The following is a 16,656-nucleotide window of genomic DNA, read 5'->3' as shown; positions in this document are numbered from 1 at the left end:
AATCTCTCACACCCAATGCTGACACCCAAATGAAGTGATAGAGAGGAGAAAGGGTTGGGCAAGGAGACTTGTGAAGTGATTTCAAATCCCAGAGGGAGACAGTTTTCCTGGCACACGTAACCGGGGCCTCCTTCACCCCAATTTCCATGAAAAGCCCTTTTCCTAACCATACTGAGACCTTTTGCCAAAACAGACAGGTATGAGGAGTTCTACTGGAGTAAAGATCCTCTGTTATGGATTCATTGCTACAAATTTCATTCATTCACCTGTTTTATTGTTTTGGTAATAATGGCACATATATTTAAATGGCCGTGCAGTGTTAAATATTCTCAAAATAATAGAGCGTTGACACTTTCAGTAGAATGTGGGGAGCTAGTTATATTGACATATTGACGTATGATTTATATCATTTGGAGCATTGCCATGCAATACGTACACAATGTCGTGGAGAGAAAGAAAGAAATCACTAACGTGCACTATAAAGCATCAATTTCAGGAACAATAATTGCAATTGCAGCAGAAGGGGCCTCGGATGCTTTCTAGAGGCCGATGCTCAGATTCAGTGCTGGAATTCTGGGAGCCTAGAAAGACCTGACATTAGTCAGCTCTGGATGGAAATCAATGTGACATGCTATTTATTGTTTTGGGAATCTCTCTGCCATGCAAGTGTGCCATTGGCTACTGTCTAAATGACTGCATCGCCAGCTAGATGGTGACAGCTTACAGAGCCAAACACAGTTCTGCCCAGTGTGTACCTGCCCTGAGACGGCTAGCTCTGTGTTATTTTATGCCTGTCAGCAACTCAGATACCAGCGGCCCTCCTATGCTCTTCCCCTGGGAATGAACGTGAAAATTGTAAAGAAGAGAAAAGCATGAAACGCCCTTACTGCAATGAGACACCCTTGAGACGCTCTTACTGCATTGCACGTTTCGGTGGCCAAAGAATCCAGGGTCACCGTGGCATCCGGCAGGAATGAGCTGCGGAGTGTCACCTGTGAGCTGAGTGGTGAACTGGGCCTGGGATCTACCCTCCAGAGCCTTTCCTTGGAACTGACAACACATTCCACTTCCCGCGAGTTCCAGCTCCCTCCTACACTCTTCCAGTTAGTGTTTGCAAACTCTCTTGGTTCCAGAGTCTTGTTTTGTGTAAACAGCTAGAGACAAAAACACTTCAAGGTGCCGATGGATACACGGTAGCACCCGGCTTCCACCCTAGTTCCAGGGAGCCGTGTGTGCAGTGCTCCTCTTTCCTGGGCTGGTGGGGAGCTGGGGGAGAGCGCCCCTGAAGCTCTGTCCAGATGCTCACGTTTGCTGATTCTGAGTGGTGGCGGGGATTGCACACATGCGGAAACTGTCCTAAAAAAAGCCATCTGTTGAACCAGGTGACCCCAAGGCAGCCCCCTGCAGTAAGCAACCCAAGCCCCCATTTTTCTCCCACGCCCTTGGCCCCCATCCCTTACCCTTGCCACATACGCCCTGACACAAATAGCATGACCCGCCCCTTGGTGTCTCTCTCCAAGAATGAGTTGAAGTCTTCCCCGTCCCTCCATATCCAGGCTCATTTCCAGAGTTCCCTAGTCTAGCCCTGCATTCATGGCCACAGTAAGGTATAGAGAAGCAGGCACTGAATCATTCCAGCTATTGATCCAAAATCAGTTACATTGATCCTGCACATGCTTGGGTTGGCTTCTCTCTTCAGCCTGACTTAAGAAATCTCAGCATGAGGGGCACCTGGGTGGCCCAGGTGGTTGAGCATCCGACTCTTGATTTCCGCTCAGGTCATGATCTCATGGCATCTGAGTTCAAGCCCCGAGTTGGGCTGTGTGCTGAGATCATGGAGCCTGTTTGGGATTCTCTCGCTCTCTGTCTCTGTCTGCCTCTCCCTCCCCCTCTCAAAATAAATGAACTTAAAAAAGTAAAAAGAAATCTCAGAATGGAAGGTGTTCCAGTAAAAATGGAGCCGGCCTTGGCAAGAGCTCTGAGGGTGAGGGGAAAGGACACTGATGTGGATACTCCCAGGCTTTGGTGGGACCCAGGTGGGTCTCCAGCTCTGTTGGTTTCCCAAGAAGTGAGAGAACAGTGGCTGCATCCTGGCTTTGATCCTGTTGCCTGTAGGCAGGGGTGGAGGGTGTGGGGAGGGCAGAGTGAAACTTCTGTGTGGGTGAGTGCAGGGGGATGGAGGGGAGAGGCTGAGACTCCAGCGCATACTTGGGACCAGAGTGGGGCGGGACTGAATGAGTGTGTAGGGTGTGAACTGCACGGTGATGTGGCCTTGGGCCTGCTCCTGCTTCCCACCTCCCCTCCCTCAACCTCTCAGTCTGCATCCCACAAATCTCCCTCCCTCAGCACTTCAAAAGTAAGGCATGGAGGAAGTGGCATCAGGAGCGGCATCCAAATGGCCGGGAGCCATCTTGGATCTGAGAACCGAGGACCCCCAGGTTTCATTGCCAAGAGGTATAAGAGGGACTAGGCCAAACCAACTGGGGCCCAGCCTTCTGGGCAAAAGTGAGGCCTTTGACCTCACTGCCATTTCTATTCCCAGGGGATCCTTCCTGGGTCAAAGGCCTGGGGTCATTGTGCATCCCTCTTCCTATGCCTTCTGTTCTGTATTCCTTGTTCATTTCTGTAACAAATAACTTTCTTCCTGTGAGGGCTACAAGTTGACTAGGACATAGTTCCTGGCCTCCAGGGTTTAGTGTCTGATGGAAAAGATATACACTGAGACAACTGCTATAAAGAGATAAGAGCCAAGAGAGGCCTGCTGGAGATACTGTGGGAATGCAAGTGGGGAGGGGCCGGGCTCTGCCCAGGTGGGGGGACAAGACAGTGGGTCTCCAGAGCACCTTGCAGATGCCCAGAAGCAGCCAGTTACTGGTGTGAAAACTGACCCGGGTATAAATATGACACAGGTCAGAGAGAGGAGACACAGAGCCTGAGCTGGTGCCTGTCAGCAGGAACGAGATCTCTTGCTGATATCCCCTTTATTTCCACCTGTACCCTGCCCACCGCCATCCCCACTTCTGGCCGTAAATTGCACTTAAAAAGTCCCTGGATTTCTGGGCTGTAATTTGAGGTCATTCTAGGTTTGCTTTCATAGAAGCAGCGTGCCTGGATCACAATTGGCAGGGTGCCACTGAACTCTCTCTGGCAAGGCTCACGTGGGATGTTTGTTCACTTCTGGCCATCCATTTTGAGTGGGCCATTGAACTAAAGGTTATGTACAAAAAATATGCCTCACGGAATTACTAAAAATAGCAAAAATTAGAAGCAACAAAAATGTCCAAAAAATAGGTGGATGGGAGACTGATTACATAAACCGCAGTATGTTGATGAAATACAATCTTATGCAACTCATTATGAACTGGGCTACAGAAATGCTCATGGTTTAGGAAGTGGGACACAGAACTACTATGAACTCAAGCATGTTTTAAAAAGAGATTTCAGGGGCACGTGGGTGGCTCAGTCAGTTAAGCGTCTGACTCTTGATTTCCGCTCGGGTCATGATCTCACGGTTGGTGGGATTGAGCCCTGAGTCGGGATCTGTGCCTGCTTGGGATTCTCTCTCTCACTCTCTCTCTGCCCCTCCCCAGCTCATGCATGCTATTTCTTTCTCTCTTAAAATATGTAAATAAAAATTTTAAAAATAAAAATAAAAAGAGGTATCTGCATTAAAAAAAAAAGATAGGAAAGAAATACACCAAAAGGGTCATTGTGGTTATACAGCAATTTTTACTCACTTTGATATTTTTCCTGTATTTTCCAAAGATTTAATAATGAGCATCTTTTATTGTCTAATGAGTTAAAACCAAAATGGGACATTAGTTTATATTTTCAAAATGTGAGTTGAGCATCGAAGGAAAAGTGACAAGGATGGTGAGATGCCTAGACCCCATGTCATTGTGGCTGTCTGTCCTGGAGAAGACACAGGGGCCCAGGGTAACTTTCAATAGTTAAAGGATGCCCCATGCCTAATGGAGAAGTCTGGTGCTGTGTTCCTTGAGAGGACAGAAGTACAAGTGTCCTCCTGTGGGTGTAGCTCCATAGAAGAAGAAGCTATTAACCCAGGAGCTAACAACCCTATGGCTGTATCCAGAGACCATGAGCTTCCTGACCCCGGAAGGATCCTGCATCTGTTAGGAATGCGGAAGAAGGAATTGGAGCACGTAGCCTCCATGAAGTGCCTTCCAACTCTAGCACTTTGAGACTTCTTTTTCAATGCAGACCCTTTGCGGCCATCCTAACCACCATCTATCACCTGTTGATGCAGCCCTCTCATCAGTTAACATCTGCTTCCCACCTTTCCACATACCAAAGTGTGGCCATGGAGAGGATGACTGCCCTCCCACAAGATAGCTGGGTGGAAATACACAGGAAGAGAAAAGGAGGGAAAACTGGAAGCAAGTTGGTTTGCAGGTGCTGCTTTTTCCTTGTCATTGTTCAGGCAAGCCCAGCTCGTGACTCAGAATAGTGGAACCAGTCATTGGCCTCTTGACTCATCAGCACGTAAAGATGTGACCTTCTCGTTGTGCTCAGAGTTCAATAATCATTGTGTGGGCAACTCTAAGGTGATTGGGAAGTGGTGCTGGCCCTTAAGTAGCTTGCAGTGAGAGCCACACACAAGCATATGAAGAGAAGGGGTGAGGTGGAAAGAGCAAAGTAGGAGCATAAGCCACAGGCTGTGAAGAAATGGCACTAATGCTTCTGAAGGTAACCAGGGGGTGGAGGGCACTGAGGGAGACCTCACTGGGTTCAGAGTCAGGACAGTAAGGTGGAGCAGTAAAAGAAATGCGTTCTTGGCTGGAGCTGTCCCACGCCCAAAGGCAAGGTGGTGTGAGAACACACAACATTGAACGTGGAATAGTCTGAAGTTGCTAGAGTGGAGGGTTGGAGTTTGCGAAGGGAGGAGTACTGGAAAGACGGGTTGGAGCCAAGTGGTGGCGTATGGGCTTGATCCTGAGGGGGTCGAGAAGCAGTAAGGTTCCTCCGCACACAGGTGATGTCTCCCTGAAGCAGCAATAAGAAACACGGAGGAGAGAGACTTGATTCCAGAGTTCTAATAAGAGGCAACTGAAAAAGATGAGGGAGCTCTGAACCAGAGCAGTCCTGATCATAGTGGGAAGGAGGTCAAAGGCTCAAGAGATGTCCTGGAGACAGAGTTGGCTGAGCCGTACTTTTGAGAAGGACCAGAGGACATGAGGGGCGTTGAAGATGACCATGGCCACACCTCCTGCAGACCTCCGCATTCACGCTCTAACCCTCACAGCTTCCTCAGGCTCGTCTTCCCTAATAGCGCTGGCTGCTTAGGCCTGGGAGGCACTGGCACGTCCCTGGGTTCTCCTGCCTTAGACGCTGAGCTAATTTACCTTCAGCATTGGTGCACAAACACAGGCTTGAGTTGTTCTCCCTCAAGAGACAGTTTTATCCTTTCCAGTCAGGCCACCAGCTCCTCAATGGAGGACCCAGGGCACATGCGGGTCACCTGGCAGGCACCTGTCAAAACATACACTGATTTGCCTGACTTGAAGTCCTTGACCAGTAACCTGACTCCTCCCTGCCCTCCCTGGCAGAGACCTCACTTCTGAGGACCAGATTGTGCTGCTGAAGTCAAGTGCCATTGAGGTCATCATGTTGCGCTCTAACCAGTCCTTCCTCATGGACGACATGTCCTGGACCTGTGGCAGCCAGGACTATAAGTACCGCATCAGTGATGTGACCAAAGGTACATTCAGGCTCCACCTCCACCCTCTCCAGCTCCCAGACTCTGGCTCCACCCTTCCTGGGGTCATGAGCCCTGATCAGGTACATGGGAGGGCGCTAGACAGCAATGGGGAGACAAGGGTGAGACACAGGCCCAGTCTAGGTTGGGGGCGGGGTGGGGTGGTTTGGGTGTGTGGCTCCTCAGCTCTGCCCACAGCATCTGGCCATCTCTCTCCTAGCCGGACACAGCCTGGAGCTGATTGAGCCCCTCATCAAGTTCCAGGTGGGGCTGAAGAAGCTGAACTTGCATGAGGAGGAGCATGTCCTGCTCATGGCCATCTGCATTGTCTCCCCAGGTATGGGGCCCAACAGTGGGGAACTTGGTGACCTGGGAAGGGGAAATAGAAGGCACTGAGCCCTCCTGAGGGCCAGCAGGGCAGTCTGGAGGGAGGAGTGAGCAGAAGGAGAGACAGACGAGGAAGCACCACTTTGCTGGGTTTGCACAGCCCATACGATGTGTGTATATTGAGGGGTCCCTCACTGCCCTGGACCCTGAGACCATAGGTGGAACTCTGAGGAACGAGATAAATGGGTTTTCTCAGGTCACAGACAGGTCTGGATATTCCCAATATGCAGGTTCTGCTCTTGTGTGAATTGGACTGAACTTTGCAGACCTACCTGAGATCCCCTGTGGGGTTGGGTACAAAAACTTGGGGCCTATAGATGATTCTGCCCAGAAAGCTTGCCTGACTGATTTTCGAGGCAGTGTGCTGTGGTCCTTGAGCTCTTCTGTCTATTGGGTTTGGTGGAGAGAGAGGTTGAGGAAGAGGGAGTCATGGTCCTGGGGATGTTATATTGGTGATGAGGCCAGGGTGCCTCAGTCTGGACTATGCTGAGGGAACAAGAAAGTGGCCTCTGATCAGGGATGGGCTGGGGACCCATGGACATGGGTTACCCTCCCCCTGCCCATGCAGCATTCATTCATTTGTTCATTCATTCATACACTCAGCAATGATTTATTGAGCACCTGCTAAGTACCAGGCATTGTGCTGGGCATAGGGATTCAGCAGCCAACAGGACACAGACTTCTTTTCCACAAAGTGTAGGAGGAGACATTAATTACTATTCAATGACTAATTTTAATGTGATGAAAGTTTTAAAAATAAATAAGTGATACTATAGCAGGGTATAATAGAAGGAGAGAACTTGATTTAGTCTGGGCCATGGAGGTAGGGGGTCATCAGGAATGGCCTTCTTGAGGAAGACCTGAAGAATCAGTAAGAGTCAAAGATACAAGAGCTAAGTTCCATGCAGAGGGAACACAAATGTGAGGTCTGGAGGCCAGAGAACTTGACATATCAGGATACTGATGGAAAGATGGAGCATAGAGATGGAGGGAGAGAGTTGAGCTGAAGACAGGGCCAGGTGGGACCTAGGACTTGATCCTAAATGCAACAGGAAGTGGTTGAGAGGCTTTAGGGAGGATGATGGTGTCACAGGTCAGCAGCCATACAGGGGTGACCTAGGAGGATGCTAAGCTTGGGCGTTGGTCTGGACATTGGGGTACTGGAGAGACTGAATATTACAGGACCTGGCTCAGAGCTCCCATGCCTTCTCCCCCTGTCTCCCTGTACTCACAGACCGTCCTGGCGTGCAGGATGCTGCGCTGGTCGAGGCCATCCAGGACCGCCTGTCCAACACATTGCAGACCTACATCCGCTGCCGCCACCCACCCCCCGGCAGCCACCTGCTCTACGCCAAGATGATCCAGAAGCTAGCTGACCTGCGTAGCCTCAATGAGGAGCACTCCAAGCAGTACCGCTGCCTCTCCTTCCAGCCTGAGTGCAGCATGAAGCTCACACCGCTGGTGCTGGAGGTGTTTGGCAACGAGATTTCCTGACCAGGGCGGCTGGCAGGGGCACCTGGGTAGTGCTGCTCCTCTGGGGCCCTGTGCCCTGGCCTGGGGCAGGCTGCTGCCCGGCAGCCCTTCCCACCCCGTCTGGAGTTCAACCCCTCCTCCCCTACCGCCCCTCCCTCCCCAGTCGCTCCCATCTCCTGCCCAACCTAACACCAGGTCTCCCTTTCCTGCCGACCACAGGCTGCCCCCAAGCCCTTGGGACCTCAGTCGTGAGGAGTTGCTGTTTATTTGACAAAGAAACTCAAATGGGGGTAGAGGGCAGAGGCCGAAGGTGGGGTCTTGCCCAGGGATGCCCCTACCGCTCCGAAAGTGACTGCTTGGCCAATGCCGAGGGGACAGTTGGGCAGGAGCAACGCACCCATTCCTCAGGGACAGAGATACCTGTACCTCCCCCCACTCCAGGCCCCCATGTCCAGAGCCTAGTGGGGATCTCCTTCCCCCTGCCCCGCCCATGGTACATGACTAGCCACCACCCCCACCCCACCCCCATCTCAGCCTACTGCCAGTCTGTGCTGTCTTGTCCCAGGCAGTGTGCCACCGGCGGGGCTCCTCCCTTTGCCTTCCCACCCTGGCCTGTCCAGGAGACTTACTGCCAAGGATGACCAAAAACAAGGTGACAGAGGTCACAACCCCCACCCCTCTCTGTTCGCCAAAGGGCACCTGCCCGACACTTCAATGCCCACCTTCATCTCATTGCTATGGTAACAGTCTCCCTGGAAGTCGCTATGGTAAGATGGGCTTTCTCCTCCTGGCAGGGGCCGCTAGCCCAGAGCCCACCTGCTGAGAGGCCCAAGGAGAGAAGAGAGCAGGGCCTAGGAGGTAGAGGACAGGCAAATCCAGCCTCACAGGGGGGTGGTGGGTGGTGGCCACAGCTGTCTGGTGTCCAAGCCCTGCCAGTGCCTTACCTCCCACCCAGGAGAGAGAGAACCGGTGGCCACGGGTGCTGGAGGAGCCTCACCCGAGGATGGTCAAGTGTGATGCAGAGATGGGAGCACCTTCCCAAACACTTCATAGTCTGGAGAAGCAGTGCCCCTCTGCGTGCCAGCAGGCCACCTCTTTTCCACTTGGCAGGGTAGGATGGAAGAGAAGAACCCTCAGACAGACCCCGACAGCCCAGGCCACGCTCTCCCCCCGCCCATCTGGGCGTAGTTCCCAGACTGCCGTCCCCCAGAGACCCAGGAGCTAGTGCTCCAACACCTCGTTGTGGGAGGAGGGAGAGCGGGCTGGCTGCTGGGGACTAGGCAGAGGGAGGACCTAGGGGTGGAGTCACGTGGGGCTGGTTCCCATCTTATTCTCACTCCACCACCACCCCCAAATCTGGAAGGGGTGGGGGGGGTACCTAACTTCCGACTCCATTTTCCCTTCCAGAGCTAGCCCAGCCCAGGAGGTGGGAGCTCTTGTTCTGTTTACTCTGGGGTGGGGTCCCCGGGTACGTGAGTCATAGGTGTGTGGGACCACTGCAGACGGGGCTCTTCCGGGAGTCAGAGAGGGTCCCTCGGGTCGCTGCTTGAGTTTGGGGAGCACAGCCGCGTTCAAGATCTCAATGGTGGGGGGGGGGGCTGGGTAGTCCCTGTCAGTCGATGCCGCCTCCACCCTCCTCTGTTCTCCCAAAGCCCCGGGAGCAATCAGACTCACACTGTGAGCACCATCCGTGTCCACCGGGCCCAGTGTTTCTTCCAGTGGGGAAGCACCTGAGAGCCACGTTTCTTACCGCACAATACCATCTGTATGACCAAGTCTGACATTCATCAGCCGTGAGCCGTTTCCAGAATCAGACTCCGTTTTGTACTACGTTCGAATGTAGCAGGTGGTAGACGCCACTGATGAGATATTTCTGGGCGAAACACTTACTTTGTAAAAATTCCATACGCCGGTTATTGGTATTGTCCTTGCTTTTCTTTTACAAATTAGGGCGAGAGCCTGGTTGGATTCTGCAGAAGACTTTGGTCTCACTGGCTAGTCAGTGGGAAAAAAGGTTTAAAAATCGCTACACTAGTTCAACTCCCTTGCTAAGGAAAACGGACGTTTAGAAGGAAGTGTGGCTGGCCAAGCTCAGACAGTTAGTTAGGAGGGGTCCGGAGCTGGCCTGGACTGTGAACCCCCAGACCAGTGTTCTCTTCACAAACCACGCTCAAGCTCGGGCCCCTGAAGGCTAACCTGGTCCCTTAGGGGAAGGTCTGGATTTTAGACAGCAAACCTAGATCCTGGACCCCTGCCTTCCTTCCTTGAGTTGTCACCCTCCTGACCCATCAGGAGGAGGAGGAGGAGGGACACCTCAGCCTGTGTCTCAATGTGAATCAGACCCCCCACCCCTAACGTGGCCCTGGCCGAACGGGGTCTCTGCCTCATCTCTGTATCATGCTGTTGCCTTATCAATAAAGTGCATTTGTGTTTGTAATGTCTCTACTTTCCCAGTTCCCCCTCTCCCCCTGCCTTCTCCAGGGCACCCGACCGGCCACCCTGGGAACACCAGCTGCTCAGCTCTGGGGCCCACAGCACCAGCTCACTACCAAAGGGAAGTCTAGGAGTAGGGGAGGAAAAGACTGGAGGAAAAGTGAGGTTTCACAGGACTGAATTGGGAGAAAATATTATCACCTATTGTTTTAGAATATGAGAATGAAGGCAGACATTTAGAAGTCTAAAACCTTTAACGTATATTATTGGAAATGCTGGTAAGTGTGCACCAGAATGCCAAAGACAAGATCCTGGGACATGGGAAAGTCCTGCTGGCTAACGAGAAGCAAGTTGGAGAATCCAGGGGAGGCCAACAGAGAAGCTTGGAATGTAAGACAGATCTGGTGCAAGGAATAAAGGAGAAAAAGAAGACTTTAACGAGTGTCTCTTGAGTGATTTCCAAGACAGTAACAATTTGCCAGAAATCTGTCAAATAAACCAATGAAGAGCGCTTTGCTTATGGGAACGCAATTGGCTTATACTTCACATACCACTTACTTTATGGCAAGAACCACTGTAAATAAATGCCTTACGCAAACCAACTTGCTTTATCCTTCCACAGACCCTGGTGGAGGTGGGTTATTGTGAGCCCCATCTGACAGAGGGGGTAACTGCCCAAATCCACACTGATGGTAAGTGACAGAGATGGGATCTGAACCCTTGGCAGCTGGCTCCAGAAGCCATTAACTAACTGCTGCCCTATTCTGCTTCCCACTGAGTCGAGGAGCCCGACAAAGGACAGTCTTGCCAGCTCTCTACTAGAGAGGATGTAAGGGAGGTTCCCACTCCCCAAGTAGGTCCTGACAAGGGGAAATGGGCGGCGGTGGGTCAAACAGCGCTCTGCTCGCAGAGAGCATGTGGTCACATGCGTTGGGTCCGAACAAGTGTGGCACTAACCTGAGAGCCTCAAGAGTGAAAACCACTATTGACAAAAATGTGCCTCGCGTTCGACATGCGGTGCCGGTGACTTGGGGAATTGCAAATGAGTCCTATGCCTACACAGGACTCCCAGGAGACCCGGAGGAGCCCATGCACCCCGCTCCACTCCCCGAGGAAGTGAGGTTTATGATACAGGCAGCACCCCCCAAACACAGCAAGCAAAAATAACCGACCAAAGACACCAAGCTGTGATCTGTGAGTGGGGAAATTGTGCTCAATCCGTGTGTTTATTTCAGGATAAGTCTGCTAGTCTGGGGACCTGTAGACGTGATTTACTTTATTTATTTATTTATTTTTTAAATTTTTTTTCAACGTTTTTTATTTATTTTGGGGACAGAGAGAGACAGAGCATGAACGGGGGAGGGGCAGAGAGAGAGGGAGACACAGAATCGGAAACTGGCTCCAGGCTCTGAGCCATCAGCCCAGAGCCTGACGCGGGGCTCGAACTCACGGACCGCGAGATCGTGACCTGGCTGAAGTCGGACGCTTAACCGACTGCGCCACCCAGGCGCCCCAGACGTGATTTACTTTAATTTTTCAGCAGTATCTGACAAGACGTCAAGTGAAAGGCTAAAGTGTGTCGCCATGAGATGGGATAGTAGGAGAAGAATTAGGGATCGAGCTTGAAGGCTGTTTTGTCATGAAAGACGAACGGGCTTAGAGAAGGAAATCTCCAGCTACATACAAGGGCGTCCTCTGGCCGGAGAAGTGTGAAGAGAAGGGGCGCCTGGGTGGCTCAGTCCGTTACGCATCTGACTTCAGCTCAGGTCATGATCTCACAGTTTGTGGGATCGAGCCCCACGTCGGGCTCCGTGCTGACAGCTCGGAGCCTGGAGCCTGCTTCGGGGGTCTGTGCCTCCCTCAGACCTTACGGTTACAATAGAGCGATTTTAAGTTCTCACAGTGCAAGCTTTGGTTCTATACCTGTGCTCTTCAGTAACGTCACTAGAGGTGACTGTTTAAATTCCAATTCATGAAAAAGTAAAATAAAAGCAGACGTTTAGCTCTTCCGTTGCACTGGCCGCGTTTCCAGCGCTCCATAGCCCCAGGGCTGCGGGAACGGACAGTGCAGATTCAGGACGCTTCCCTCGTGGCACAAAAACCCATTGGGCAAGTGCTCGTCTGCACAGGGCATTCCCGTCTGGTACCAGCCGTGGGTGATAGGCTTCTAAATCACAGCTTTATCCAGAAGCTTCCCTTGACATCGAGCAAGGCTGTAACCGGACTGCTGTGAACAGGTCTGCTCCTTAAAAAAGACACAAAGGGAAAACACTCACAGGCCACGGGGTCGAGAGCTCAGAGCTTTACGTGGCATAAATAGGCCGGCGGTGTGCCGGGAAATATGGATTCCTTCGGCCCGGGGGTGCAAGCAAACGGGGCCCATCTGGACTGGCAGACAGAACCCACCAGTCGGTGGCTCCTGCTTCATGTGCCAGGGTGCCTTGGAGTTTCTCTGCAGCTTGGGGCCCACCTCCCAGTGTGGCCAAGGGGATGCCTCTTTCTGCCGATGCCCTCTCGGGGATTGGTGCCGGGTACAGGCAAGAAGCCTGGGAGGCTCCCGGAGGAGCCTGTGCTCCAAGTGACCAGGAACCCAGGGGGGAGGGGGAATGTGGAGCAGTGGCCGGTGGGGGTTACTGCTCCAGACAACTGCTTTGAATCTCCGTATTCAGACACGTCTTACAGGATATGTGAGAGTGCGACTGGTCAGGTTCCGGGGGAAGCGGACCCTGCAATGCGGCGTGAAGTACAGGGAGTTTCCTGAAGAGCGGCCTCAGGATCGCTGGCTTTGGCGGCAGGGAAGCCCATAGGATCGGGGAGAGGGAGAAGTCCGGCTGTCGCGCGGTCTCAGTCACGGCCTCAACTGACCCTTATGGGGAGTTCTGAAACTGGGACGACCCTTCACGTTGCCCCAAGTTGGGGTGAGGAAGCCGGCTCTTGTATTCTTGCATTATTAGGTAGTCATTGGATGCAGGCGGTCTCCAGGAAGGGAGCGTGACCTTAACGGGACCTTGAGTTGAGCTAGGTGGCTCTTTTCAGCCAAGGGCAGGTAGGACGGGGTGGGGGTGGGGGGTTCTTCACATTTTGTACAACCAGGCAGGGCCTTTCAGAGCGGGCTGCTCTACCTCGGGGTGGTGGGGGAGGGGGGCAGAAGGCTTAAAGGCCCTGCCTTTTGGCTCTCTGATAGTCCCCGAGGTCCTTCCGGGAGGAGGGTGTCCCCAGCCTCTCCCCAGCTAGAAACAATCTAGTGCTTTCTCCCAAATCATCTTGATCTTCACCACTAGGTGGTGCTACTGCCCTACAGGGACAGGTTTGAGCCACTTGCTTGGCTTCTCCTCCACCCCCCCTCCCCCACTGCTCCTCCCTCTATCTCCTGCTCTGGCCTTTATCTCTGTGAAGGTGGCTGAGATCCAGCAAGGCTCTGGCTCCCTGCTGCTGGAGGCACCTGGTGCTGTTACATCTCCTCATGCCAGGAACTAAGCAGGACGGACCAGGGACCTGCTGTCTGGCTTCCCAGACTGCCTCTGGAGTCACAGCCAGGGGAGAATCTGACACACCTTAGCCAAGAGCCCCCCCCAGGTTGAGCTCTTATGTCCTCTGGACACGCTCGATGCTGGCTCCAGGTTCCCTCTGAGATCCAGCCTGGTTGTGCAGTCCCCTTCAGTGCTTTCAAGCACAAGCACTGAGCTCAATGCTGGGGATACAGAGACGAATGACAGTCTCTGCCCCCACGAGAGGTACAGTCCAATCAGAGAAGACAGACCTACAAACAGACCGTCCCCCAGCGGCACAAGCAGAAGCCACCAAGGAGATGTCAAGCAGAACATTCGATGTCATGAACTGCTGGGTCCCTGTCCCGGCTCTGCCACCTGCTACCTGTGGGAACTTGGGCAAGTTCCTTAATGGTTTTGAGCTTCAGAATCTTCCTCTATAGAAGGGCCATGAAACGGTGTCTACTTCTAGGTTTGTTGTTGCGATATGATCTGGGTAAAAAGCTTATCACGCTACCTGGATGCAGCCGTGACTCAGAAATGCCGGGCAGCATCATTACTACTTTGCAGAGCGGAGGGATGGTCAGATAAGTTTTCATTAGGAGCTGACATTGCTCCCACCCTCTGGCCACTCATCCAGAGGGACTCTCTGACCCCTCCTCCATATCTCAGCCTCTGGACTTGTGGGCAACTGCTCCTCAAATAGCTGTTAGAGCCAGGGGAAGGCATCACCGCCATCTGGCCACCAGAGGGCGGGTGTGCAACTTAATAAGCCAAAACTAGCCCCTACCTACACAGTCGTGTTGGAGAGAAAAGTGTGGGGAAGAGATGGGAAGATAAGCACATAAATCTGAAACTCATGGAACTCTAGTTATACTGTCCCCAGCTTCTTTCCGTTATGGTCTTTCTTTACCAGTATCCGCTAGACACTTGCTCCTTTGGCAAGGTCCAAAGCCCACGGTGATCCAGCCTGTCTGCCTCCCATGTGTCACCGTCCAGATGTTGAAACTCAAGCTCCTACTGGGTCCAACCACTTGCCGCTCTCTGACCATGTGCCCCGGTGGTCTGCCTCCCCGCCAGTGGCTCTCAATGTCTTGGTCTTAGGACCCCCTTACCCTATTAAAAATAAGGACCCTGGGGCACCTGGGTGGCTCAATCGGTTGAGTGCCTGACTTCAGCTCAGGACACGATCTCGTGGCTCGTGAGTTTGAGCCCCACATAAGGTTCGCTGCTGTCAGCCTCTCAGCACAACACAGAACCTGCTTTGAATCCTATGTCCCCCTCTCTCTGCCCCTTCCCGGCTTGTGCTCTCCCAAAAATAAATAAATATTAAAAAAAAAAAAGAGGACCCCCAGGGAACTTCTGTTTATGTGGGTTATACCTATCAATATTTGCCATGTTGGAAATTTAAACTGAGAAAATTTTAAACTATGTATTAAATTTTTAAAAACGTTAAATAACAATAATGAATGTAAGTTAACATAAATAATACATTTTTTTATTAAAAATAAACTTTTTCCATGGATGCCTGGGTGGCTCGGCTAGTTAAGTGTCCGACTCTTGGGGCGCCTGGGTGGCTCAGTGGGTTGAGCGTCCGACTTCGGCTCAGGTCATGATCTCGCGGTCCGTGAGTTCGAGCCCCGCATCGGGCTCTGTGCTGACCACTCAGAGCCTGGAGCCTGTTTCAGATTCTGTGTCTCCCTCTCTCTCTGACCCTCCCCCGTTCATGCTCTCTCTCTGTCTCAAAAATAAATAAACGTTAAAAAAATTTTTTTTTTTTTAAAAAGTGTCCGACTCTTCATCTCAGCTCAGGTCTTGATCTCAGGGTCGTGAGTTCAAGCTCTGCGTCGGGCTCTGCGCTGGGCGTGAAGCCTACTTAAAAAATGAAATGAAATGAAATGAAATGAAATGAAATGAAATGAAATAATAAACTTTTTCCAAAGGGAAACAAATTTAGTGGCGAGAAGGTATTGTTTTACAGGTTTGCAAATCTCTTTAATGTCTGGCTCAATAGGAGGCAGCTAGATTCTCATACCTGGTTCTGCATTCCATCTGTTAGGATATCACACATCATGGAACCTCTAGAAAATTCCTGTGTACCCAATGAAAGAATGAGAGTAACAAGGCAGACAATGCCTTAGTATTATTATGAAAGCAGTTTTGACCTCACAAAGCCCCTAAATGGGGCTCAGCGGCACACAGGGATCCCCAGACTATGCTTTGAGACCCTCACTGTACATTCTTCTATGCCCTCCACGCCCTCCTCTCATTCTTTATCCCCCCAGTTTTCTCATCTGAGCAAATTCCTACCACTTCTTCCGTTGCCAGCTCAGGCTTTCACACGTTCTTCCTGGAACTTCACCACGCTGTTTTACCCTCTTTTCCCAGAGGGCAGAAGGGTGCACCTCCTCCCACCCCCGCTTTGTAGAATGAAGTGTTTCTTGTAGTGGGTTTTAAATTTCTGTTTTGCCTTTGGGGCTCCCTGCCAGGCTGGAATAAGGGAGCGATTCCAAAAATGCAGCCAAATAAATGGACACATGAATGAATGCATCCGAGGCAAGGTGCTGCCCACCTTCTGTTAGCATCTAAAAGATCTGATCTTCACAACAGACGTCAAGTGAAAAAAATTCTGCTCGGGTCCCTGCTGGAAAATGAAATGCAAACGGACTTATGCAAATTTAAACACCTTCCCTTGAACTTTGGAAACTGAGAAGTTAAGTCCCTGTGGCTTCAGAACCCATATGCTCACTAACCACCTCTCCCTAAAGCCTCTGCCACGTCCCCCTCATTCTGTGTGTGGACAGTTTGGTTTTGAACCAAAATGCAGAACTTCGTACTTGCCTCTATCCATAGGTATCTGACTTGATTTATCCCACATCTTAGCCTGCTCAAGTCCTTTGAATCCTCATTTTGTCATTCAATATTCCGACCATCTCCCCTGGCCTTATAGCTTCCAAAACTTAGGTCGGTGGACCATGTGCCGAATTGACCAAGGCAGAGCCAAAGACTACGCCCCGCTGCGGTGGACGTTATCTCGCTGACCAGGAACGCTTCGGCTCAGTTGCTCACCGGGAGCGAGGGGAGGGGGCAGACAACGAGAGATTGTGTCTCGAGAGACGGGAGTGGTTGGAAAGGCTCAGGCGCCCACAGGAGTTGGGG

General features: G+C 51.8%; 1 protein-coding gene across 4 annotated transcripts in view; it reads left to right on the top strand.

Moving 5' to 3' along the window:
- The window catches only part of VDR (vitamin D receptor), a 56,985-nt gene extending 46,968 nt beyond the window's left edge, over positions 1–10,017 (top strand). For all 4 annotated transcript variants that reach the window (XM_027035981.2, XM_027035982.2, XM_027035983.2 and 1 more), the window contains exons 7-9: positions 5,568–5,719; positions 5,937–6,053; positions 7,338–10,017. In XM_027035981.2, coding sequence (XP_026891782.1) covers positions 5,568–5,719; positions 5,937–6,053; positions 7,338–7,597 — 529 coding nt within the window. In that variant the 3' untranslated portion in view covers positions 7,598–10,017. The remainder of the gene's footprint in view (positions 1–5,567; positions 5,720–5,936; positions 6,054–7,337) is intronic.
- Positions 10,018–16,656: the final 6,639 nt, after the last annotated feature.

The sequence above is a fragment of the Acinonyx jubatus genome, chromosome B4 (assembly GCF_027475565.1).
Source record: "Acinonyx jubatus isolate Ajub_Pintada_27869175 chromosome B4, VMU_Ajub_asm_v1.0, whole genome shotgun sequence".
NCBI classification, from domain to species: Eukaryota; Metazoa; Chordata; class Mammalia; order Carnivora; family Felidae; genus Acinonyx; species Acinonyx jubatus.
Note: the sequence above shows the minus strand (reverse complement) of the source record. Positions and strands in the feature narration are given on the sequence as shown.